Source organism: Camelina sativa, chromosome 18 (assembly GCF_000633955.1).
Source record: "Camelina sativa cultivar DH55 chromosome 18, Cs, whole genome shotgun sequence".
NCBI lineage: Eukaryota > Viridiplantae > Streptophyta > Magnoliopsida > Brassicales > Brassicaceae > Camelina > Camelina sativa.
Genome location: NC_025702.1, coordinates 12,587,301 through 12,614,047, shown reverse-complemented (window position 1 = coordinate 12,614,047; position 26,747 = coordinate 12,587,301). Strand labels below are relative to the sequence as shown.

The window sequence follows — 26,747 nt, the reverse complement described above, 5'->3', positions numbered from 1 at the left end:
GTAAAAAAAGTAAAAGTTTTTTTTGTTGTTGTGGGTTTATATATATAAAAAAAAACCTTGAGTATGTGATCACCACCAACGATTCTGATACTGAGAATATGCTCATTGTCATCAAGTAACTCCAACCTCTCAGTACTTCTAGTAGCTGGTAAACCAGATTTAACATCGACTTCTCTTACTGTACCAATCTCCATGTTCCCTTTCACCACACACCTACTTATAAATGGTTTATACTTCTGTGGCTGATCAAACCTTCTTACAAGTGACCACACCTATACCCACAACAACAACAACAACAACAAAACCAGATTCGGTTTTATACACACAATAGTCAAAAATGGAAACTTCTATAAATAGAAACCAAATTGATTCGTCTTCTTCAACATTTCTAGATTGAATTATTTACAGAACAAAACAGAGAGAAACAGAGAGAAGAAAAGAGAAGAAGATTACGATATGAACAGGAGCGTTGATATGTTTAACAAGCGTAGAGCTACACTGATTCTGAAGAAGCTCATGTTGATGATGCCTTCTTATAAACTCTCTCTCCTGACTCAAACTCTGACTCTGACTCAGATTCGGATTCACCAAGCTTTCATTCCCGTTAGCTTCCATCTTTCTTCTTCTTTCTTCCTCCTCTGTTTTCTTAAGCCACGGTGAAAAATCTCTACACCTTCGTGTTTAAGATACAACCGAAACAAAAAAAAAAACACCAAACGAGAAAGAGAAAGAAATAAAGGTAAAAGATATGAGCTTTGAATCTTATAAGAGATCTGATTTGAGTGGTTTTTAAAAAAAAAATATTTTTCCGGCGAGATCTTACGATGAAGGAAAGATTTTAAGATTACAGTCGCCGTCTTTGGAGGGAGAGAGATGATAAAGAAGAAGAAGAGAAAGAGAGAAGAGAGAGAAGAATCCTCCAACAAACTTTTTCTCTCGCTCTTTAAATATTATTATTATTGAATTTAATAGATTTTTTTTTTCAGAGTGAGAGATTTTATATTTTTAAAATGGTAGAAAGAAAAAAGATTTTTTTAATTGGACATTAGAAAAAAAAAGGAGTAAAAGGTCCTTTCTCTCTAATTTCACTACTCTTATTGGATGCTTTCTTATGTTATCCCACTCATTTATCTTTATTTACGATATTGCCCTTCTGTTTTTTTGTTTGTTGATTTTTGTTTTTGTTGACCATTATACCCCTCTAGTTAATTATTTTTGATTGGTGATTTTTTTTTTTTAATGAAGACTCGATTCTTTAAAATGTAAATTTGATTTTTAGCGTATGCGAGTTCAGTCAATTATTGGAATAGTTTTTTTTTCTCATTTGGATAAAAGTTTTTTTTTATAAATTTTATTAATAGATTTTATTCCGGTTTTGTGGTTGATTGGGATTAGTTGTAATGATGTACATTTGTATGTATATAGGGGGTACTGTAAAGTGAGTGTCTGTGTAATTAGCAATTGTATAGAATGATTTACGATTAGATTACTGTAACATCGTATTCATGTGTACTACTTGTTTGTGGTCATAATTAATTATACGATTTAGATTAGTGAAAAATAATATTATGAAATTAATTAATTTGTTGAAAGATGATATGAAATTTTCAGAGAAATTGTAATGGTTTGCAGCCTACCAAGTTGGTGTGTATATTTATGTTTTAGAATCCAAAAAAGATAACCTGTACAGACTTGAAACTTAATAAATAAATAAAAATTATCTGCCAAAACTTTAGTAAAAAGAGGTGTAAAGAATGAAAGAATACGATATAAATAATTGCTAAGTAAAGGTGATTAGTGAGTGATATTGTTTTTTTGTTTTTGTTTTTTTTTTTGCGTGTAAATTTTAGTAATAAAAAAAAAATTAGTGTGTGATTGGTAAACTTCTTTAGAGTAATAGTAAGTGGGTTTGGAAGACTATTTTTCCACTAATTTTCTCTAAAAACTTTACCCTTCATGCTTGCAAAGATTAAATTAAAATAGTAGAAAAAATTAGAATAATAATTTGAGAGAAGTAGCCGGAGGAGGATGTTGTTGATATTGGCTTCAACGAATAGCCTATAACATATCGGTGTAGCTAGGATTATAAACTTATTAAGGAATAAGGTGAGACTGAGATACATCAAAAAAAAAAAAAAAAAAAAACATCGGGTTCATAAATATATAGGAAAACTATTAAATGAAAAATTAAGGAGATGAAAAATCAAACAAGATGCTTGGCCAGATTACGCTCTTAATAAGGCAACCAAAGAAGAAATGGTTACACGTTTTGTATATACATATATGTTGATATGTCCCAGTTAGCCAAATAATTACTAGTTGGAAGTTTGTTTGGAATCGTGACTGAGCCATAGTACATACTATGAACGCAAGTTTTGGGGTATCAATGAACCATGCAAACAACAGATAACCAATCTAGTTTAGGATAAGAACAATATATTTGGCATCTACTAAAAACTAAAAACACAGGATTAAATTATTTAAAAAATACTTATGCATGTGATGACCAAACCAAAAACATTTATTATTCGAGGTATAGAAAATTGTCAAAATTATTGAGGTATATATTCAAAATTATTGAGGTATATATTACAGCACTCTCAGTGGTATTTTCTATTGACGATTAACTAAAGCAAATATAATAATACTGTTGTCTTTTTGTTAAAAGGCTTTCAATTAATAAAACATAAGGGTACAGAAAAAGTTTACAGGGCTGAAGTCTATTACATAGCTCATATAATCTTATTATTTTAAAGAAACAGAACATGAATCATAGTTAGAGTTGAACTAGTTGTTAGAATCGAAATAGAAATTCGGTTAAGAATTTAACTGCCTAACCATCTTCAATTATTGTTCGAATACAGCCAACAGAGAAAAAGAAGGAAGTAGGGTTACAAATCGCATCTTGAGGAGAGTCATTTGCATTCCGCCTTCTATGGTGCTCCAGAGAACCACAGATGGAGAAGGGTTAAGGATAGTTGAGGATTAGTATCACGGAAACTCGAAGCTCTGTTCTGGACCGTCAATTCGATTTGTCGGAGAAGAAGATCAGAGGATTTGAAAGTGTTTCGATGAAGGAGATGATTCCTCTCAGTCCAGATCGTGTAGGTCACCGCTTGCCAAGCTATCGGGAGAAGTTTCCGGGCCACCTTATCAATTCTACATTGAGTGAGGTTGTTAAGAGTCGTAGACCAATTACTTGAAGGAGAGAATTCACATCGTCTCGCTATTGTTGTCCAAATCGACCAGCTGTAGGGACATTCAAAGAAGAGGTGATCCCGCGATTCAGGCATGGTTGCGCAAAGAAGACAAGTGGGATCCACCTGCAAGCCCCAATGAAGTAGACGATCTCTCATCGGGCAACGATTTAACACAAAAATCCATGTAAGAAAGGAATGTTTTGGGATTCGTCCGGAGAACCAAACCACTCCATGCCAAGAGACAATAGGGTGCCTCTCCCTTAAAGCAGAGAAAATGGTGCCCGTGTTATGACGATCTCTACTTTGATCGTCAATCCACCAAAGGTAAGTATCAGACTCATTAGTTAAAGTGAGAGTAGATAGGTCAACATGAAGATTCACTTGCGCTTCTGATCGTGCAGGAGGTAAACACCATATCCCCTATCGCTAGAGATCTGAGATACTAGCCCCTCTGCGTATACCAACTTGATAGAGCCCATCCTCCTGAAGGTAAGTCATCATCTTACCTAAGTTGCTCTAGTGATCAGTCCAAAATTGACATGATTTCCCATCTCCTAGTTTTACCTTGATCCATGGATATGCCGCTTCTCTTATCTTTAACAACTTATTAGCTAACCAGGAATTCCTGTTGCTAGGCTTACGGGTCCAGAAAGAGCTTAAGTTCCCAGCCAAAATTTCTCTCCTAAACCAAGCTACCAAGACCGATCCAGAGCGAAAGAAAAGTAACCAGATAAGCTTTATCATACACGTCTTATTCCAGATGGACAGATCCCTGATTCCCAATCCTCCCTCCTTCTTGTCTTGCACCACTGTTTCCCATGCCACTCTAGCCGAATGATGACCTTCAGTTGTTCCTTTCCAAAGAAATGCATTGGAGAGAGAGTTCAATATCCTTATACATTGCTTTGGCAGGACAAAAGTTGAGCACCAGAAATTGGATATGCCAGCGATCACCGAGTTCAACATTTGTAGTCTACCAGCAAAGGAGAGTGACTTCATAGACCATGCATTGAAGCAGCCCTTTACCTTTTGTATCAGCGGTGCACAATCCAGTAGGATCAGCTTCTTCGTACACAAAGGTACTCCCAAGTATTTGATGGGTAATTGACCATGCGTAAGACCAGTTGTATTAACGTTATGTTCAGCTTCAGAAGAGAATAGACCTGAGGTGAAGAAACTAGTCTTAGGGAGACTGATTGCTAGTCCAGAAACTTCCTCAAACTCTTGCAGAACTTGGAGAACACTTTGCACTGAGGAGACCGTACCATCAATGAATATCAGTAGATCATCCGCAAAGCAAAGGTGAATGAGTTTCAGTTCTTTACACCTGTGATGATACTTTATTCTTCCTTCTTCCGCTGCTTTGTCTAGACAGGCAGATAGACAATTCATAGCCAGAACAAAGAGATATGGGGAGAGTGGATCCCCTTGACGCAGCCCCCTGAGACCTTTGAAGTAACCATGCACATTTCCATTGAATCCAACAGAGAAAGACGGTGTACAAATGCATGCCTTAAGCCAACGTAAGTATTGTTCCGGAACTTCAATTCCTCGCAAACAACTAAATATAAATTCCCACCGCACTGTATCAAATGCCTTTGCTATATCCACTTTGATAGTTATTCGTTTCAAGCCATTAGATTTCTGATAACCATTTACTAGCTCAGCTGCTAATAAAGTATTTTCCACCAATAATCTTCCAGGGATAAAAGCTGTTTGGTTCTTCTGCACCAGGTTCGGAAGAATAGGTTTCAACCGCGCTACTAGGAGCTTTGAGACCACTTTGTACAGTGTATTGAGACAAAAGATAGGCCGGAAATATGAGACAAGCGAAGCACCAGGGACCTTTGTTATCATTGCCAGAATGGTAGCATTAACCAATGATGGGAGAAAGAATGTGTGGAAAAATCGGAGAATGCTGAGAAGAACCTCAGGTCCCAGTATACCCCAAGAAGCTTTATAAAATGCAGAGGTAAATCCATCCGGACCAGGTGCTTTATTAGCTTTAAGTTTGAACATAACCTTCCTTATCTCATCAGCAGTGGGAACCTTTATCATTGTTTGCTTCAGTTCAGGTGAGCAGCGATAGGTGAGCAGGGTTTGAAACCAAAGGATAGGGGCAACAACTTGTGGGAGGACAGCAGGTGCAAGAAGAGTTTTGTAGTGGTTTACCGCCAGAATGCTCATTTCCAAAGGATCATCTACTATGGTTCCAGAGAGGGTGGAAAACGATCGTATAACATTGAAAGCATTCCTCATTTGCATAATACAATGAAAATAGGTAGTGTTCAGGTCTCCTTCTTTAAGCCAGTTGATTCTGGACCTTTGCCTGAAAAATGCCTCCTCAATTTTTCGCAGAAACTCCCATCTTGAGTGTAAATCTTTTTCTTGTTGATACAGGGCATTGGAAGGGTCTATTAGGGCTTGTACCTGCACAGATTGCAACAAACTGTTAGTCTCTCGTACTCTATTCTGAATATCTGAAAAATTCTCTTGAGAAAGTGTTTTTAATTCTCTCTTTAATATTTTTTGCTTTGCACTCAAGGTGGACAAACAAGGCTCCTGAGAATTTATGCTTCCAGCCTGATTCCATGCAGTTCCAACCGTAACAAGGAAGTTTGGGTGTTTGGTTAGGAAATTGAAGAATTTAAAAGGCTTGGTTCCAACTGAGGGAAGAGGGGCAAAAAGGTTAAGGCAACTTGGGGAATGGTCTGAGACATCTGGCGCCAGGAAAGAGACTGCACTATCTGGGTAAGAGGAAAGCCATTGGTTGTTTGCAAGAACACGGTCAAGCTTTTTTGCTATGGGGTTTAACGGGTTTTTATTGGTCCAGGTGAAGAGAGGAACTGAGAAGCGCAGGTCAAACAACTCAAGTTGCAACAAACAATCACGAAGTTCCATCATGCAAGTATTAAAATGGTTAACCGTCTGTGTGGAATACTCTGCTGGGTGAATAATTTGATTGAAGTCTCCACAGAGAATCCAAGGAGTGGAATCAAGTGAAAAATTATGTTGTAGTCTCAGCAGTTCACACCAGAGGTCAGTACGATCCTCACTTTGGTTGGGTGCATATATGAAGGTATAACAGAAACGATGACCACCTTGAACCGAAATTTCACAGGTGATTAGGTGATTAGACTGATGTAGGACAATGACTGCGACCGGCGCTTTCCAAATGACCACAATCCTACCATCCTCATGTGAGTTGTGATTAGAGGTATAGTTCCATCCAGGTAAGGCCTTGTTCATAACACGGTTCAAGTTTGGTTCCTTAATATGAGTTTCTAGAAGAGCTCCAAAAATAGGCTTATTAGTAGCAAGCCAAGTAGCAAAAGGCCGATGCTTATCCGTATCATTAAAACCACGGATATTCCAACAAAAAGATTTTATATACATGGGGATAGATTAGGAGATTATTGAGTAAGAGGAGTTCCTCCAGAAGGTGGAGGGTTTTCCCCAGTGGAAGAGTCTAAAGGGTTTAGAGTAGGTGTGTCAATTACCATGTCAGTAACAGGGTCAGCGGAAGTGAAAGCGGCGGAAGTTAAAATGGGGGGAGTAGGATGAGGCTGAGGAGAGGGTGATGAATTTGGAGGATTTTGAGGGAGAGAACTACTAAGAGGAGATGCTAACACATCGTAAGGATTGTGAATAGCGATTTCAGAAGGAGGGGATTGGGTTGTAAGTTTAGGTTTAGGTTTAGATTGTTTTGGCATTGAGTGGGGTTTAGGCATATGGGAATTGTGACTTGCAGGTGGCTGGTGATCACTAGATGGCGGGACAAAGGTGAAAGAGGCACTAGCAGTTCAACTTGAATCAACCGGAGCTTCACTACTTGTCTCAGAAACTGGACTTTTAGAGCAACCAGCCTCTTCAGCGACCGGATGTGAATTAGGAACAAGTTTTCCTTTGCCCTTGTTAACCGCAGGAGGAACTGTTGGTAAATCTTTAGTTTGCTTTTCATGAGTCCATGAAGGTGTCACAAGTGGGCAATAACGAATAACATATCCTATTTTTTTGCAATGAGAGCATGTAGGAGGAACCCAGGGATACTCGACCTCAATGGAGATAACCTCACCATTCTCCCTTTCTATTTCAACTGAGGAAGGCAAAGGCTCATTCAAGTTCCTTTCAACCTTGACATGTGCAACAGATAAGCTAACTAAATTTTTTGTGAACTCATCCATTTTCTTAAGTTCTCCAACCAAACCCGCAACTAAGCAAATGCCTTTGTGGTGCATCAGGTCGAATGGCATACCTTTAAGGTGAGCCCAAATAGGTATTGCATCAAGATCCATACTCTCTCCACCTGAAGAATCTCATTGGGCCACAAGGAACATACTCTCACCAATATACCACATCTTCTTCTCTAGGATTTTTTTCCTCAAGTACTCATTAGGAACTCGCACCAACATGGTGTTGCTCGCATGATTAAGGTGAATCTCTAGCCTTTTACCTCTACCCCATATATGAGAGATTACACTCTGGATATGCTTATATGCAGGTAGTCTTCCTTTAAACCGCCCAATAATAAAGTATTTATGAATGTCAGCTCCTTCCTGGAAGACTGAGTCGGGGATGCAGACGCGAGGCTTGCCAGTAGGAGAGTATTCGATTGGTGTCAACGGGGTGAGTGATCTATCCTCAGTAATTTTCAGCTTTTGTGCTAGAGTTTTTGGTTGGGTACTGGAGGTAGTGGAAGGTTGTGTAGTTTGTTGATGATCAGTATTTCCATGCTTAGGAACAATTGGATCTGAGGTGAGAAGAGGCTGAGGGAGAGTCAATGGCTGCTTGTGCAGGAGGGGCTAAGGGAGAGTCAGTAACAGTTTGACTCAGCAATGTCTTCTCCGCAGGAGGCATGTTACCATAGGCTTGTTGCGATGGAGCATGAGTACCCACTACCATAACCAAACCCAGAGGTAACATTACATCTGGGAGTATAACAGCATGTACAACCACTCCACCTGCTTGCGAGGGGTTACAGTCTCTTGAGTTACTAATGTAATGGCGAGCTACCTTTGGCGGAGGGGTACCAAGTAGCCCATTAGTTTGTGCTGCAGTTTTTGCTACAGTACCAACAGATCTAGGGATTTGCCCTAAAGTTTTGTAGTAGGAGTCGAGAATCACCTGTGCATGAGGATTTACCACTACAAGAGTAGATTTATACTGAGCAGGGAGAGCAACAATGGTTCTTTCGGGAACTAAAAATTCAATTTGAGTTGGGGGAAAAGGGACAGTAGAGGGGGAGATAGGAGAGGGGGGTGGGGAAGGGAAATCAAAAAGGGATGGGAGAAAGAGATGGTCTAGAGAGTCATGAGAGAAAGAGAATGGACGATTGGAAGTGGCTTCAACCAAAGTTAAAGGAAAAGTCAGGTCGAAAAAACGCCTCCGAGGAACCAGCAATTCGCTATTTTAGTTTATGTTAATATAATACTGTTGTTCCAATATAAAATTACGACTATTATTAACTCTTAACTCGTCGTAGTGGGTTATGAGTTATTATACTAATATATTGTAAATGATCGAGCTACAAAATTAGATACAGAACTTTAATTTAGGGTTTGCTTCACGGCCTTTAACTTTTCCTTACTCGAAGAGCCAATCTTGATAGAGCAACTGGTCCCACGTGCTTTATCCAACACTTTATAAAATCCTGAATAAAATTATCTCAAAGTGACAAAGATTTCAATCAACATTAAAAAGATTTGGCTCTTATAATGTCATCTCCAGAAAAAGAAAATTCGTTGCTAACTTTGTAACGAGCTAAAGTATTCTCGAGAATACGAACTACCTCAAAGATTATTATATACAGAAATTAGATAGATACCTAGAGGCCATAGCCACGGGTGCTTTCTAATTTGTAGATTGGCTTTGGCTCGTTATATAATAGTACGTACAACTTTCAAATTAGTTCTCTATATATATTCAAAGTAATTAATAAGAGACCTCATTATAAAAGTTCGAGGTATAAATGGAAAAGTAGCACTTTTACTGATGTCAATTTTTTTTCTTTTTTTTTGGTGCTATAAACGTTAATTTTTTGATAAAAACATCAAAACTAAATGTATTTTCATGTAGATTTGCTTTTTATTCTAATTACTAGTTTCGTTTCACATTCTGACTATATAGAGTACTGGTTATGAATCCAGACGGCCAATAATTTCACACATTTTTTTCAAAGTTTAATCAGAAATGTGTTGGTAGCACGTAGAAATATGTTTTCAGTCAGACAGTGTTCAGTTGTAAAACAGAGGAAACTAAATTTGGCGGCTGATGCTATTTAATATTTATGATCTTTTTCATCATGTTTGGTTTCAAAGCTAGCCATAGCAACGATTTAATCAACTAATGAGGTTGGTTTATTAAAAAAAAAATCTCAATTAATACAGTAAATCCATTTTCACTTACTATCCAAAAAAAGATGTCCATACCCACATGCAAGTAACTATTTTTATAATAATTACGATAATAATTTTTTGATATAAAATAAAAAATAAACTAATTGTCGTTGACAATAAAAATAAAAATAAGAATAAAAAGCTTTTTTGTTTTTGAAAATATTAGACAAAATCGGGGTCCACATTTTGGATAAAAGTATAATTAAAACGCTTCAAAGTAACGTTTTTACTAGAGATTGCGTATCTTACATTCACGTTTTGTTTTTCTTCTTCTAAATAATATTTTTTTGTGAGTCTTCAAGGGTTGAATTAGAATTTTAATACAACACATTGACTTCAAATATATATAACAAATAGTCTTCACACTTGGTGACTTTTGGAATCGCATTGCAAAAATGATTATATAATAAAAAAAAATATAAGACAGAACTTTCAAGTGTGTAAAAATGTGTGCAGTTTTGTGTGTTTTCGTGTTTCATTCTTTTTAATAATACTATATTTTCATTTTCTAACACAACAACATGACACATAATTTATACATTATTTTTGGCTATTTAGAAAGAAAAAAAAAACACTCTCCAAAGTCACTCTTTTTATTATAACTTTACTCATTTTCGCCGAGTTTATCTTAGATTTTAATTTGTTTATATATCTATATAACAAAAACGTATCTTACATATCAAATTGGAATTTTTTTTTTCGATTTATCCATCTTTTAAAAAGGAACAATCTACCAAATACATTTTAAAAAAATCGACGAAAACAAAAATACCAAGTATCAACAACATTTTTTTTAAAAAAAGGATATACATATACATGTACCAACCAATTCGATAAAATAAAAATAGTGTTTGTTGACAATGTTGTTCTACAGCTAAAATTGGAATTAGATAGATTCGTTTTATTATTATCCTTTCAATATACATGGACCATACTTTTTTCATTCGCACTAAAACAACAAAATCACTTGTTTGACTTCCACATATATCGTATCATTCGAGAGGCCTTAAATATCTTAATATTAAGGACAAGAAGTAAGGATCACATAAATAGTAAGTCCATTGATTGGATGTAAAAGGACAATCACCTTTGTAGAGTGGGAATGTTTAGATTCACTTCATGCGTCGATATTAGTATAAATAGTATGACAACGATCGACGATAATTATAATTAGAGTATTTTATCAAAATAAAGATAAATTCAAGTGAAAGAGAGAAGTGGACCCAAAAAACAAAGGTGTGGAAGAGATGTGAATAGAAAGAAAACTAAATTATAAAGAGAGAAGCGAGGATCATGTGTTGCAATATAATTGCATCTATATATATATATATATATATATATATATATATATATATATATGTATGAAACANGTTTTGACCATTCGGCTAAATAAACGTGAACACCATTAATGGCTTATGAATCAAAACCCCACACTTTGATCTCTAATAATATTCTTTTATTCGTTTACATGAAAAAGAAGATGATTGTGAGACTCATTCAATCTCACTACAAGTTCGTAATTTTTATTGGTTCCAAAAAGAAGAAAAACTATTTGTTAGTTTGCTTTTGTTTTTACACAAAGAAAATTTCACATACACGAAAACAGAAAAACCTTTGTAGTTTTCTTCATATTTTTTTTGGTTTGACGTGCATATTTATTTTTACATTGAAACTAAACTGAAAACCAAAATTTTGATATACAAACATTTTTCTAGTTTTTTCGTAAAATATTTCCTAAAGTCTCGACTAGCGAATTAAAAATTTATGTAAAAAAGTTAAAAAACATAAGGACAACTATTATGAGAAAACACAAATGGAACAAGAACTTTTTTCAATAAGTTTAGCATTTACGTTTAGAATTAACAGAAACAACTTACTTAAAAATTTTCAAATTGTGATTTTTTGTTGTTGTTGTAAGCATAAAACAAATATAAAGATAAACGCAGTGCAAACAAAATTTTGATGCCTAAATTACTAATCTGATAAGACATTGACAAGAAACAAAATTTCACTATCTCAGTTGCAAATAGGAGGCACAATATATTTGATAGATAGGTTCCTTCTATATAGTGGCACAAACTTATTTTGATATATATCAAAGTTGCCCAACTCAAATTCTAAAACCAGGACCAAATCGTCTCATGCTTGAATAGGCTGGTCTCAAAATGAACTATTATCACAACCACCATACATCTTATTACTAACATGTCAGTGAGATTCAAACGAATGCTTTAAATATAAAAGTAAAACCCATAAACGCTCTCGAAGTGAGTTCTTACAAATTATTTCAAGTTTTGTTGAATAAATACTAAAATACACATAAATATGAAACATTTGACCCCCAAAAAATATGCGAAATATTTAGGCTAATGTTTCTGGTATAGTTTCTGGGTTGACTTTAGATAAAAGAAAGATAATAATTAAGAAAGCAAAAGATCATACCTGACTTTTGATTAGTCTTGTGCCCTAATGATTCAATATAAAATGAGCTGATATGATATGTTTCTTCCTCCATTGTACGTTGACTGCCACTAGCTTCAAAGTTCAAACCACTCATCGAGATCCATATCCATTATTTCCTCTGGGACATAGCTCTCCTCTTGTACAGCTTCACTTCTCTCATTCCCATGTGCTTCCTCTGAAAAGAATTCAAGTAGAGCTGCAGCTGGTTCTAGCTCAAGAAAATTTTCTGGTGCGTTATCAGCTTCACTTTTCCTATTCCCATCTGCTTCCTCTGCAAAGAACTCAAGTGGAGTGGCAGCTGGGTCTAGTTCAAGATAACCTTCTGGTGCATTATCAGCTTCTTTCCCTGTAAGAATGTAATGAGGCACATGGTGAGAGAATCTAAGCATTTCTTCCTTTGGAATCTCCCTCACATTGTTTCCATCTATGCTTCTGCGAAAAACAGTCTTGAATCCTTCAGCTTTGATTAAGAGAGCCACACTTACACTTTGTTTGTCTTCTGTATAGTCATCAAGAACTTGCACAATCTCATACTTGTGTTTAACTTCGTCAGGAGTATTCTTGTCCCACTCAAGAGACCAGTTTCGATACAATGCCCAAACTTGCCCCGTTTTGGGAAGAACGTAGTAGAGTCCTCTTATTTCATCTTGGGTGAACTCAACTTTGTGAGAAAAGGGGCTTTTTGTATTTGTAGCTTCAAATCTCCCTGACGTAAACTCCCCACATGTTTTAATAAAACCAGAGCCTATCCAGTCTATATGACCACATGTTTTAATTCCAAAGGTGCTTTTGGAATTAAGCCAGCTGATATACATCTTAAAGGGTTCCAAAGTAATCACCTTTTCGATGCAAGCGTAAAACCTTGGCATCCCATCATCGTTGTCATAAGCAGCCCAAATTTGGTCTTCTTTGAAAGCTAAATCAGTTCGGTCAAGATCAAAGTTGTGAAAGTCTGAATCTGGAACAATGATTGTCTTCACTTCCTCAACTGACCTTTCAACCTCATTAGTCGTCACTTCCTCAGTCCTTTGAACCTCATTAGCCATCACTTCCTCAGTCCTTTGAACCTCATTAGCCATCACTTCCTCAGCTGATATTACAACCTCACAGTTTGTCTCAGCTGATCTTACAACCTCATCATTTGTCTCAGCTGATCTTACAATCTCATCATTTATTTTCACTTTCTCAGCTGATCTTTCAACCTCATCATTTGTTTCAGCTGATCTGACAATCTCATCATTTGTCTTCTCTTCCTCAGCTGATCTTACAACCTCACCATTTGTCTCAGTTGATCTTACAACCTCATCATTTGTTTTCATTTCCTCAGCTGATCTTACAACATCATCATTTGTCTCAGCTGATCTTACAACCTCATCATATGTCTTCACTTCCTCAGCTGATCTTACAACCTCACCATTTGTCTCAGCTGATCTTACAACCTCATCATTTTTCTTTATTTTCTCAGCTGATCTTACAAACTCATCATTTGTCTCAGCTGATCTTACAACCTCATCATCTGTCTTCACTTCCTCAACTGATCTTACAACCTCATCATTTTTCTCAGCTGATATTACAACCTCGTCATCTGTCTTCACTTCCTCAGCTGATCTTACAACCTCATCATTTCTCTCAGCTGATCTTACAACCTCATCATTTTTCTCCACTACCTTAGCTGACCTTACTACAACCTCATCATTTGTCTTCACTTTATCGACTGACCTTTTAACCTTATCATTCTTTCCACTCATATTGATCGCTGCCTTCATACGTTTCTTCTTCTCTTCAGTTACCCTCACTTTTGCTTCCAGTTCAGTGATCATCTTCGGAAGTCTCTTCAAAATTTCTGACTGGCCTCTTTCCATTAGCACTTTATCTACAACATCAGCAGGTAAGAACATTTCTTGTACATGAGGATGACGACGAAAAGAGCCGCCTAAGTTGTTGGGCGTTTCAGTATTTCCACATGCGACATTTCTTGCACTTATTTGACCATGCATATGGGACTCATCTTTTTTCGACCTCTTGATAGCAGTATCCTTTTCTTGCGACTCCCCACGCTTTCTTTTCACTGGTGCTTGCTGAACCACATTCTCAGCTTGATTTGTGGCGTTTCCGCTGCTAGAACCAGCTGTTCCTGATGAAAAATCCCACTGAAAAATATGGTTAACAGATGGTGGTGCAGCAGGCTCTCTCCTAGTGGACGACGAAGGACCAGTTGATTTTTTTCTTGACGCTTCATTTTTGGGACTCTTGCGTGACGGCTTCGGAACAGTTGAAGGAGGAGGAGGAGGTATCTCTAGTGCAATAAAACCATGATTACAGGTTAGACAAAGCAAGTGCTGGTTACGATAAACCCTTGGATACTGAAATATCGTCCTGCATATCCCACACTTTGTCCAAAAATTAATATTCTCCCTCGGCATCATCGAAGAAGGCGACCCCATACTGAATATATTCGTACGGACATGGGGCTTCAGAACAACAGGCTCATACACAACATGAGGAGTACTCCTGCTAGAGGTTGGACGGTGTTGTGAAGGAGTATTCTGTGTTGTTGGGACAATTTTTTGAACTTCTTGGGATCTCTTTTTGTCGTATGAAGTTCTCCGCGTCTCGTCAGATAGTTGATACCAAGCTTTTGAAACCAGGTCATAGGCACCTTTAGCATCGTCAGAATTGTTTTTATCCGGATGAAGCATAAGAAGTAGGTTATGGTATTGTTTCTTCATTGCTTCATCATTAGCAGTGGGATCTACACCAAGTATACCATACCAATCAGCTTCTCTGCAGATTTGTTTCTCAGCTGAGATGTAAACATCGATAGCTGTCAACAATTGTTTCAGACCACCCAGGTCGGGAAACAAGTTTTGAGCTTTGTTAGCGAATCTTTTTGCACCATTGTAGTCATTTTCTTTAACCTTCCTCTCAGCAACATCCATTGCCCTTTTCGCTTCGTTCTTGTTGCACTCCATGTCCTTGAGAGTTACTTATTCGGTCCCAAACTATACTCTTAACAATTCGCACCTGGAAAGGGAAAGGAGAAAAAAAAAAAAAAAAAGAGATTAGTCTCTATTTTTTTTTTTTTTAAAGCATATCATCTTTAGGTGACTCTAATAGAATAAAATGTTCAGTAAAATCTGAGGATTTTTAAAGGAATACAGATATGTTCCCATAAAATGATAGATATGTTTCTACACATGCATGAAGGTTTTAACTAGCTGCATGTTCTCATGATTTGATATATAGCTACAGATCTGACCTAACAGGGTAAAAACATAAATGCGAATCATTAGCTCAAGAGAATAAAACTTATGCGATGGCATTGGTCTCAACTCTAAAACAAAGTAGAAGCGCCACCCCAAAGTTCACTAAACAAAACCCCGTTCGACTATCTCCGATCCTACCGCAATATTTCATTTAAAAAACAAGAATAGAGAACCAAAGGGGCGGACCCACATAGGTTGGAGGGGGTGCAACTGCACCAGATGAAATATAAAACTTGTTTGATTTTACATTAATATTGTTGAGATTTGTGGTCTAGTGGTAAAGAATGCACTCCATAATTCAAGAGGTGAATGGTACAAATCGTCTCTATATCTAATTTTTGCTCTCTTTGCACCTGATCCAAACTTTGGCTGGCCAAATTAGCATGTCTAAGCCACACAATAAACACAAATAATTTACATGAAATGCAATCCGTAGAATACAAAATATGAATACAAGTTTGTGTGGGCAATTCGCTGAATACAAAACGGATACACAAGGCTCATATATATAAGAAAGATCTTGAGAATCTATCAGTCTACTGCAATCAAACATCTTAACAACAAGGAAAGATCGAGATTTAAATGAAGACCCTCAAAATCTATAAACAATGATGAAGAACCAAAAAAAAACTCAATCAAAGAAACAAAAAAAAAAACTCAACTATGATGATTATATATGGATCCTCAAACTCTAATATTAAGAGAAAACCTAACTTGAACCACAATTCACCAAACCCAAAATCAGAATCCACAATATTCCAATAGAATCATTTGAATCTCCTAATAATCACCACGACCCAAAAAAAAAGAAACATAATCCAGATTTCAATCAACGCAAACAATCAAACCAACTCGAGACCCGGGAAATTAAAATTAACCAGTTCAAAAAACATTTCAAACGGATCTAAGAGACAAACGCTACATCGACTGCCCTAGAGATCAAAACCCAAATTCACCATCACAGAGAGTCTAAACGTGTGACACAAACCAAAAAAACCTAATCCATACCTGTAAAATCAAACCCATAAATTCAATTTTACTCTAATATAAGCGAGAAGCATGGAAGATAACGAAAGGATCGGAGTATACAAAGTAAATAATAGATAAGAAGAAACCATGAAAATAGGAGAAAACATACCAATCGGTGGATCGCAACTCCAAGGATAAGAATATTCAGACAAGCTTTTACTACAAGAACCAGATACACCCTTCTCTTACAAAAACCCTACTCTGATTTTATTTTATTTTCTCTCTCTCTCAAGAACAACCTCGTATATATCAAATGTGAGATACCTATTTATGGGATATAGTATTTAAGTTATTCAAAGTAAACATAATTGCCTATCCAAATTTACTAAACATGGTTAACTTGACCATTTGACCTATTTGAGTCTTATGTGGTAAAAGCATGAAAGGCATATGTTCTTCCTTTAATCAAAAAGAAATAAAAAGAAAGAAAAAAAACTCTTCTTATTTATGTGTAGTCTATACAACTCACACGCATGCATGCATTTGAATTTACTTTTGGACTAGATACATACTATTAGATTGCATATTAAATATAAAGACTGTATACGATCACCATTTCGAATTCAAAGCTTTTTTTTTTTTTGGTCAAAATTTCCAACCCAAAGTTTAAAAGCTAAACTTTCCATACATTTTACTTTCCCATAATTATCTAACCGGGGTTACTCGACCATGATTACTTAACTGTGGTTAAGAGTTTTAAAAGTGATAAATATTTGTTGTCGACCATCTCATATCTTTTAACTAGATAAGGGGATGTGCAACATGGAAGGATATTATTCGGAGAAGCTAAGATATCATATCTTTTTCTTTTTTTTTTCACTTAAAACTTTTATTAATGATTAAGTGTAGTCATGGAACAAAGCAGAATTTGGAAAGCTTAGAACATAATTGTAATAAATGGGAGAATTTGTTGATGAGCGATGTGATTTTGCTAGTGTATCTGCAGCTTTGTTTGTTGTTCCTTGGGGTCCATCCAAACTGTACCATCTCAAACTTTTCAGTCCAAAATTGGATATCCCGATACCAGTTGTGTGCTGCGAAGTTTAATGTCCTTCCATGTAAGATTGTCGTAGCTTCTTTGTTGTCTCCTTCCATGTGAATCTTCTTGTAACCTTTTGCTGAAGCATGTTGCAGTGCGTATAGAGCCGCTTGTAGTTCACTCTCTAGAGGTGTGTTGGTGCATTAACTTTCGGCTTGACCTGATCCTTCATAAAAACCTTTTGCATCTCTGAAGAGTCAGCCTGATTGTGCTTTGGTTGTGGTGTTTAGGAAGGACCCATCATAATTGCATTTTATCCATCCTTGATCCGGCTTCGTCCATCTCGTTGTTTTCGAGGGTTGTGTGTTGGAAACTGTTTGAAGCGAGTGAAAGTCATTTGCAACAGCCATGGCATCGAGCCATTCCTTCGCATCTCTCTGAGCTTGTCCTATGCATACATTCCACGGTATGTGTCTTTGTTGATATAGTAAGATACTCCTGCATTTCCAAAGTCTCCATAAAGTCCAGAATGGGATTTGTTTGGTGTTATCATCCATGTTGTGTATCTTTGTCATCAATAGCAGTTCTTGTATCTTTTCAGCCACTGGGACAGAAGGATCCATAATCTTGTTGTTTGGTATTCTTGAACCCCTCCATACAGCTTGAGCAAAATCACAGTCTAAGAAAAGATGTGTTGTTGTTTCTTCGTTGATGCAGCAGCGACGACAAAGAGAGTTCTGTGAGATATGTCTGTATCTCATTTTTGCTCTCGTTGATAAAGCTCCAGATAATAATAATTTCCATAAGAAATATTTGATTTTGGGAGCCATATTGCGTTTCCAAATCGCTGTTTTAAGAGCAGGATTACATGGAGGAGGCTGAATAAGGTGTTCAGTGCTGTGTGTTTGATACGTTTGAGACCACACATCCTCCCATACTCTACCAGTACCGAAGGAAGAAGAAGCAAAGCCCAAGTGGCTAGTAGTCCATCACAATGGATCCAGTAGCTCCAAGAAGATGTAGTGGGCCTTGGAGAGAGAGTTATCTAAAGTAAGGAATAAGAGTCACTATCTTTCTCCAGAAGACTGTAACGGATCTTTTGTGTGGGGACAAGGGGCTCAAGGGTAGTACTTATGTAGTAGGTGGGTGAAGGTTGTTTTTATCTATCTTTGGGGTGAAACATTGTAAGGGGGAGGGAAGAGACTCCATCAAACATTTCTCTTGGTTGTAACCGTTGTCTTTTATCAAAGAGTACTTCCTATCATTGTCGTTTGTTCGGTTCTAAGGTTTTACTCATACAAAACGTTTCAGTGTTGATAGCCAATATGCAGATTTAACCGAGTGAGTTCCAGACTTTATGTAATGCCATCCCAATAAATCCCCTTCTGCAACTCTGCTGATTTTCAGATTCAAAACTGTAGCTACATCTTCCTCATGTATGAGTTCTTTGACTAGTTCTTCATTCCAACCCGATTTTCCCTTATTAAGGAGTTGTTCGAGTAACATTGCATCTGTAGTCAGGGTTTTTGGTCGCGTGGCTCTAGGAGGGTTTAATGGTAACCAAGGATCTACCCAAGTATGTATCATGTTTCCATTACCTATGATAAAACGAAGGCCTTTCTTGAGGAGGTCTCTACCATGGAGGATGGATTTCCATAAATATGAGGATTTTGCTTTGTCTCTAACGTTTAGAATATTTGTAGCCCAAAATATATGGCTTTTAGAACCCTTGCTACTAGGCTATTGGGTTTATGAAGGAGTCTCCAAGACTGTTTACTTAGCAGTGCAGTGTTAAAATGTTCCAGATCTCTAAATCCTAACTCTCCTTCAGTCCTTGGGATATCATATCTTTTAAGATAAAGGGATCTGCAAACACGAACGTATATTTGAACTTAGAAGAAGCTAAGATCACTTGGGTCATGCAGCGAAGCAATTATGTTTTCTGATTAACCAGAAACTTCTTACGGTAACGACACTCGTATTAATCCTTACGATCTACTAACAACATAGAGACGAACAAGGAAAGCAAAGAGACGGGGAGGAATTACAAAAACATTTGTTTATTGGAAAGTGTTTGAATAAGAGATAGAAGAAATAAGTGGGAGAAACAGAACAAATGTGATGTTTTTTGCTGTGAGCAGCACCAACAAACAAAATAGAGCAAAATGAATAGACAAAAATCGAGGACATGTCAAATGGTCGTAGTTGTCCTCAAGGCAGGCATAGGTATGTGCATGATGCAATACAAAACCAAAACACAAATCCTCACACGTTACAGGTAGCCACAAATCACACAACTACTAAAGCAATTTTATATTCATCTGTTCTTCCACATGCTCCCAATAATATGGACACTTTTCCCCGGCTGCTACCTTACTCACCTGCTTTCTCACCCTTGGCCTCTGGTTCGGTTTCCGGTTTTGGATCGAGTGTAGCATCAGGTTTGTGTTCCAGTTCAGCTTTGGGGCTTGATTCGGTTTCCATTTCAGCATTGGGGTTTAATTCCGGTTCCAGTTCAGATGTGGTGTTCAGTTCAGGTTCCGATTCAGCCATGGCGTTTCCTTCGATTTTGGGAGACTCTGTCTTATCATGACGGAATTTAACAACAATGCATGTGATGTTGTCTGCACTGCCACGGCTGAAGGCAGTGTCAGTTAACTTGCGGGCAGCTGCCTCGGGCTCTTCCTCGCTCTGAGCAAGGGAAACCGCATCCTGAATCCGACGTAAAAAACAATAAAACATATAATTTCCTGAACAATCTGGAAACGGATAAAAGAGGGAATTTATCTGAGTCATACCTCATTTGGTACCACATCCCATAGACCGTCACTTGCAAGCACAAGCAACTCGGCCTCATGATCTATCTCTAGATCCTGCAAAATAAGTAGAGGAGTGTGTTCACAAAACCTCAACACTCAAGGATTTAACATTGGTGATACTACGGATTAGGATAACTATATAACACCCTCGAGCGATAGATGTAAGCTGCAGTTAGAAGCGGTTACTTGTATCTCGGGTTCAGCAACAACGAACTGCTTCAGCATTCTGTTACCAAAGGCCCGGGACATTGCCAACACCCCACCTACTCTCCATGTTCCTGAGAAGCAAAAATCAAGATGATATTATTTTAGGTCTAGGCTGACAGAAAATTCAGAGAAGTTACGGGCATGACGCAAGAAATCTAGTTTTTCTGCTGAATGTTTAAAACATGAATAACCCGACAAATAGAATGACTCGATAAGATGGTTCGTATTTCAGTGTTCCTTAGAAACTTAAAAATGGAATTAGACGTAAAGAGTAGAAACAAAATAACCAACAACATTCTATTGTTAAATTTGTTAGGTTCATATCAAGCATTTTGAGTAAATCAATTAATGAAGCTAGTGATCTAACTCAGGAGGGAAATATCTGCGATCTCACTATGTCATGTTTAGAAGAAAGCAACCATTTAGGAGAACACAAATGAGGGACGATTTCTTATAATATCAGATTACCTGCCCACATAATAACACCACCAGCGCTTTCAATTCGCTTTCTTTCATCGCTTCTATTTGGCTTATGGTCATCAGATAGCGCGATCGCTGCAGAACATAAAGACGTATGAAAAGGTTCCTTATAGAAAGAAAACAACAAAGGCTTGTGACCAGTCATAAGAATGCATTTGAATCCTTTCAATATTAACTAAATGTCAAATGTTCTCTTAAGATAGCATAATTCCATATCCCAAACTCATTTTGGCTGAATCTCTCGACTTGTTTTCTAATGATATGCCATATTGTGTTAGATCACAAAGACGTACTGACCTTTCCCAGCTTTAGACACTATTGTCCTCGAGTCTCCAACATTTGCAACATACAAATGGTTCCCTACCAACACAGCAGCAGATGCTGTGGAGCCATCATCTCTGTAGGTATCCTTTTCCGCCTCGAGGAATGCAATATCAGTTTGTTTATATGTTTCGCCTGCCAATTTAACCAAGTTAAAAGGTGACCCAATGACTTGTATCAAGCTGTATGAACTCATACTTCTGAGATTATAGAAAGATCTTCTGCCAAGAGATATAGAACGCACTTAATGCCAGCTTGGTGTCTGTCAAAAATTGTGGATGCTTCATAAGATTGTTAAAGAGGTGTTCCTTCAGGTACTCCGCAGCACGTGAACCACCATGCCCTGTGATGGTTAAAGCTTCAGATATTAGAAGAGGGAAACTAAATATCAAGTCAACAGCATAAGATTCTGCTTCTGAGTATTATATGAACGATTATTGATAGTTCAACTGTGCACTGCAGCCTTTAATACTCTAAATAAGTACAATACAGACTCTAACTAAGGTAAGTCTAGATCCTCCTTACAATAATAGACATAGCATACATAGTGTGAAGAGTTTTGCAACGAACAACTTAAATGTGCAAATGAAGCTAGACTGTGCTAGCTTAGCCATGTTTACCTTGAGATAGATACAATGATAATATGGAAAGTTGAAGACCAGACTTCAACACAGATCAATATTTTCCCCAATTCACTACTAACAATTCCTTTTCGTCTATACCACCCAAAAAAAAAAGAAGAAGAAGGAAAAAATAGATTCTAACCATCAAATATTCCAAACATGCACACTGTTTGGCCTTCAATTGTTGAAGCTTTGACATCATAGAAATCTTCCATCGTAGATCTTTTCCCTCTGAAACTACAGTACCCACAGGTCAAGCTTCCTTCGTCACTGCCATTGCACGTAACATTTGTCAAGGACCACTTGAAAACAAATGAAAAAAATACTTTCACAATGATCCAAAGCCATAGACAAATTACAGATTGCCTACAGAACAGTATAAAGCTTCAACGTGTAGTGGAACTTAGTTTCTTCCATGATATTATCATCCGTATAGCAAAATAATTCAGTGAAACGAATGAAGAGCACATGTAACACGTGAAACAACTAAAATAAACACGACCATCATGCTGGCAATTCACAGATAAAGTGGAGTGTGGCGGAGCATGAATTAATATCTTCAGTACAAGTCCTATATCAATAGCAGTGTATATACCCTAGGCATGTGCTACATTCAGCAAAACCACAAAAAAAAAAAAAAGAAGAAGACAAACATATACCAAAATGAGAAACAAACTCACTTTTTCCACCCACCGCCGATGTATCCGCCGTCATCAACTTTCCCAGGGGGCATATCAACTAAAGAAACTCGTCTCTCTCCAGTGGAAGAATCAACCATCATCTTTGCACTAGTTCTAAATCCGAATCCACTGGTTCTACTAAATCCAAGAAAACTGGTTCTAAACCCGAAACCAACAACACTCAAGGTCTTGTTAATATGATGTCTTCTTCCTTGAGCCAACACCCCAAAATGACCACCAGCTTGAACAATCACACTCCTTAAGAAAGTGCTGCATACCATCTAAGATCCCAGGTCAAACCTTATAGCAGCTTCTCCAATGCAGGAGCTACATATATAACAAAATCAATCTGTCATTAATAAACAATATATCACGAAATTGACACGATTCCTAAATCAGAAAATTAAAGATTCGAGTAAATTTGAAGATTACGAGTTACTTCAACCGTAGAACACAGAAACAACGATCATTATCATCTGCTAAACACACAGATCCTGGATCCCTAAAACACCAATTTTAAGATTGTAACAAACCCTATCTTATATGGATAAGTTTTTAGGTTAAAAAGCTGATTTCAAACCTCAGAATCTTCAAAATCAAACTAGATCCTACTACGTATTCAGAGAAGAANCTATACATAAACAAAATCAATCTGTCATTAATAAAACAATATATCACGAAATCGACACGATTCCTAAATCAGAAAATTAAAGATTCGAATAAATTTGAAGATTACGAGCTACTTCAACCGTAGAATACAGAAACAACGATCATTATCATCTACAAAAAATGAGCTAATACACAAATCCTGGATCCCTAAACACACTAATTTAAGATAACAACAAACCTATCTTATATGGATAAGTTTTTAGGTTAAAAGCTGATTTCAAACCTCAGAATCTTCAAAATTAAACTAGATCCTCATACGTATTCAGAGAAGAAGATGATAGTATTTTAAAACCAGAGAATCCATGAACACGATCTAGCATCTGTACTTACTAAAACGATTCAACTAAATTCGAATAACGAAACGGATCAAAATCAAAGTAGCGAGAAGAAGAAAATAAACTAACAGGTATCTTTCACGAATCAAAAGCTCGAGGAGGAAAGAAATTAAAAAAAAAAAAAAAAAAAAATCCAAATCAAAGGATCTGTGTGGCAACGAATCCTAGTAAGAGCTCTGACAAAGAGAATTCGAATCGGATCGGAGAAACGCGGTTAGTGTTATGTACCAAAGGATCCGAATCTGAGAAGTGAAGAAAAAAAAATTGCTCCAGCGAATCAGCTTTTTGGAGCTTCCATGGAATCTGAAAGAATCCAAGAGAGAGAGAGTGGTGGTGAGTGGTGAGTGGTGAGTGGTGAGTAGTGAGAGAGAGAGAAGGAGGACACACCGAACAGAAGCGGCAACGTGGCATTACTCATGCATCTATGATTTATATACTTAGTAGGTTTATTTTTATTTTTTTAAGTATTCTTTTCTTTTTCTATTGGATTACTCTCATTTTATTATACAACTAATCAAACTTTTTCTTTGATTTTTTTGGTAGCCTCAAACTTTTTCTTGAATGCTAAACAAAAATAAAAAAAGTAAATATTTTCATGTAACATATGGTTTGTTCGTTTGATTGACATAGGCGGCTACGACAGCGGCAATAGCTATGTCTATATTTTTAACCGTTAAATTGAAACAACGTTTAAAAATATTAAATGCAGGTCGCAGCATTTATCACAGCATTATAATACATGTACTTGCAGCAAGTAAACGGAAAACCATACATGCATTTGCCGTAGCCGCAGATACCTGCGGCAGCCAAAACAAACAAGTTCATATTCCTAATTGATGTTAAAAGAGAAAATATAAATTTAACTAATTTAAATAGGACTCAGAATTCCCCCCCCCCTCTACTGCGATGTTGCGGAATAAATTTTTCAAAAAAGGAATCAAATTAAATTTAAAAATTAAAATTATATATTATATGTTATAAATTTATAATTTAAGAGTATGTGATACTAAACTAAAAATTATTTAAAAAGGAAAAAAATAATAAGTATGGTTAAACTACATAAATATTAAACATAAAGTCTTAGGTAGGTTTATTTTTATTTTTTTAAGTATTCTTTTCTTTTTCTATTGGATTACTCTCATTTTATTATACAACTAATCAAACATTTTCTTTGATTTTTTTGGTAGCCTCAAACTTTTTCTTGAATTCTAAACAAAAATAAAAAAAAGTAAATATTTTTATGTAACATATGGGTTTGTTCGTTTGATTGACATAGGCGGCTACGACAGCGGCAATAGCTATGTCTACATTTTTAACCGTTAAATTGAAACAACGTTTAAAAATATTAAATGCAGGTCGCAGCATTTATCACAGCATTATAATACATGTACTTGCAGTAAGTAAACGGAAAACCATACATGCATTTGCCGTAGCCGCAGATACCTGCGGCAGCCAAAACAAACAAGTTCATATTCCTAATTGATGTTAAAAGAGAAAATATAAATTTAACTAATTTAAATAGGACTCAGAATTCCCCCCCCCCTCTACTGCGATGTTGCGGAATAAATTTTTCAAAAAAAGAATCAAATTAAATTTAAAAATTAAAATTATATATTATATGTTATAAATTTATAATTTAAGAGTATGTGATACTAAACTAAAAATTATTTAAAAAGGAAAAAAATAATAAGTATGGTTAAACTACATAAATATTAAACATAAAGTCTTAGAAAAAATACAATCATCAAAATAAAAACCAAAAATATTATTTATGATAAAAATATTATAGCAAAGAGACATAACTCTAAATAAAAAAATTAGAGAACAAAAAGTCATACTAAATCGAGCCAATCTTGCCAAAAAAAATTATTTAATATACTATAAATATAAGATATTTTATAAAGAATTATGATAAAGAGTTGCAACCATCATAACAGTTATTAATATTTATATTACTAATAAAAACTATAATAAGAATGATTTTAAGTGTGAGAATATTGAACGAATGCTTGTAATGAGTAAATGTAACTTTCTGATAAAATAAATATAAATACAAAATATATTTAATCTTTAGTGAAAATGTATCAAGGAAAGTTATAGTAAAAATATACAATTTCTAAATGTAAAATATTCAAAATACATATTTTACAAAGAGTTAAGATCAATAGATGCAATTATAAATTATAAATTTAAAATTTTATTTAAATTTCTATATTGCTATAATCATTTCTAAAATATTTAGATAGATTATAGAATAACATTAGATATTGGATACTAATATATTAATAATCAAATTATTTTGATTCAACATAAACAGAATATATATTTCAACGAACAATGATTTGTTAGTTATTGAAGAAGAAGACACAAATATATATAAAGTTCAAATATATATAGAATTCAAAATACATGAATATTGAACAGACACAACTATTAAACGAAATATAGTGATAAAAAAATACGAATAAAATATAGTGAAAAGACATAATTTTACAATGAATAGATGCAACCATATATTTTTTTTTTTTTAAATTACGCTATTTTTGCAAAAATGATACGACGAAAAATCACAACCATTGTTGGCATTTATTTAGATTGCTATTATTATATAGATTTTATGTTACAGAGTAATCTCGTTTAGTTTATCGATTTCATATTCTATTATATACTAAGGCCTTGAATGGTAGTAGATTTTACAATAGTTTCTGGATTTTATTTTTTAAAAATCTAATTTTTTTCTATTCAAGTTTTTAGCCAAAATAGATTCCCCCAAAAATAGGAAAACTAGTTTTTAGGTTTTATTTACAATTCTTAATAGAAACCAAAATCCACTAAATTGAGGATTTTAAGAAAACACTCAGACCTTCTCCATTTTTTAATTTCTTTTGTAAATATTTTTTTTTAAAAAAGAAAAACTAATATCTATTGCAAAAAACTAAAAATAAAAAACCAAAAACTAAAAACCATAATCTAAAAACCAGCAACCAACTCATGAACTTAATGATGAACACAAACATACGTAAGAGTTTTCATCGTCTACTTTTAAAATACATTACAAAAGACCAACCTTCCATACCTTTGAAGGTATACACCATAATCCGGCTCCTTCCCTTGCTGACTAGTGACAACAATAGGAAGATCAAGATTCAAAACCAGATTAACTTGCCTATACACATTTAGCGTCAATGAGATTAGTGGAAAGATTAAGAAACTCAGAAATGTTCACAAGTTCAAGGACTAACATTTGGATGGTCAAATCCTCTGTCTATTGCATCCCTGGC

At 35.8% G+C, this 26,747-nt stretch overlaps 3 protein-coding genes across 3 annotated transcripts; all 3 read right to left on the bottom strand.

The window, feature by feature from the left end:
- LOC104763421 (abscisic acid receptor PYL8-like) lies at positions 6–943 on the bottom strand (the record flags this gene model as incomplete). Its single annotated transcript, XM_010486794.1, has 2 exons — positions 454–943; positions 6–272 (listed from the first exon to the last, which is right to left on the bottom strand). Coding segments are annotated over exons 1-2 (429 nt in total), but the record flags the coding sequence as incomplete, so codon positions are not given.
- On the bottom strand, positions 11,877–16,594 carry LOC104761327. The gene is made up of 2 exons (XM_010484400.1): positions 16,463–16,594; positions 11,877–15,082 (listed from the first exon to the last, which is right to left on the bottom strand). The coding sequence occupies exon 2, from the start codon at positions 15,028–15,030 to the stop codon at positions 12,133–12,135; it is 2,898 nt and encodes a 965-aa protein (XP_010482702.1). The 5' UTR covers positions 15,031–15,082; positions 16,463–16,594; the 3' UTR covers positions 11,877–12,132.
- On the bottom strand, positions 19,392–23,861 carry LOC104761326 (probable protein phosphatase 2C 76). The gene is made up of 9 exons (XM_010484399.2): positions 23,695–23,861; positions 22,463–22,791; positions 21,925–22,052; positions 21,404–21,502; positions 21,136–21,294; positions 20,827–20,913; positions 20,338–20,429; positions 20,131–20,205; positions 19,392–20,044 (listed from the first exon to the last, which is right to left on the bottom strand). Exons 2-9 carry the CDS (start codon positions 22,741–22,743, stop codon positions 19,706–19,708), a joined length of 1,260 nt encoding a protein of 419 aa, XP_010482701.1. The 5' UTR covers positions 22,744–22,791; positions 23,695–23,861; the 3' UTR covers positions 19,392–19,705.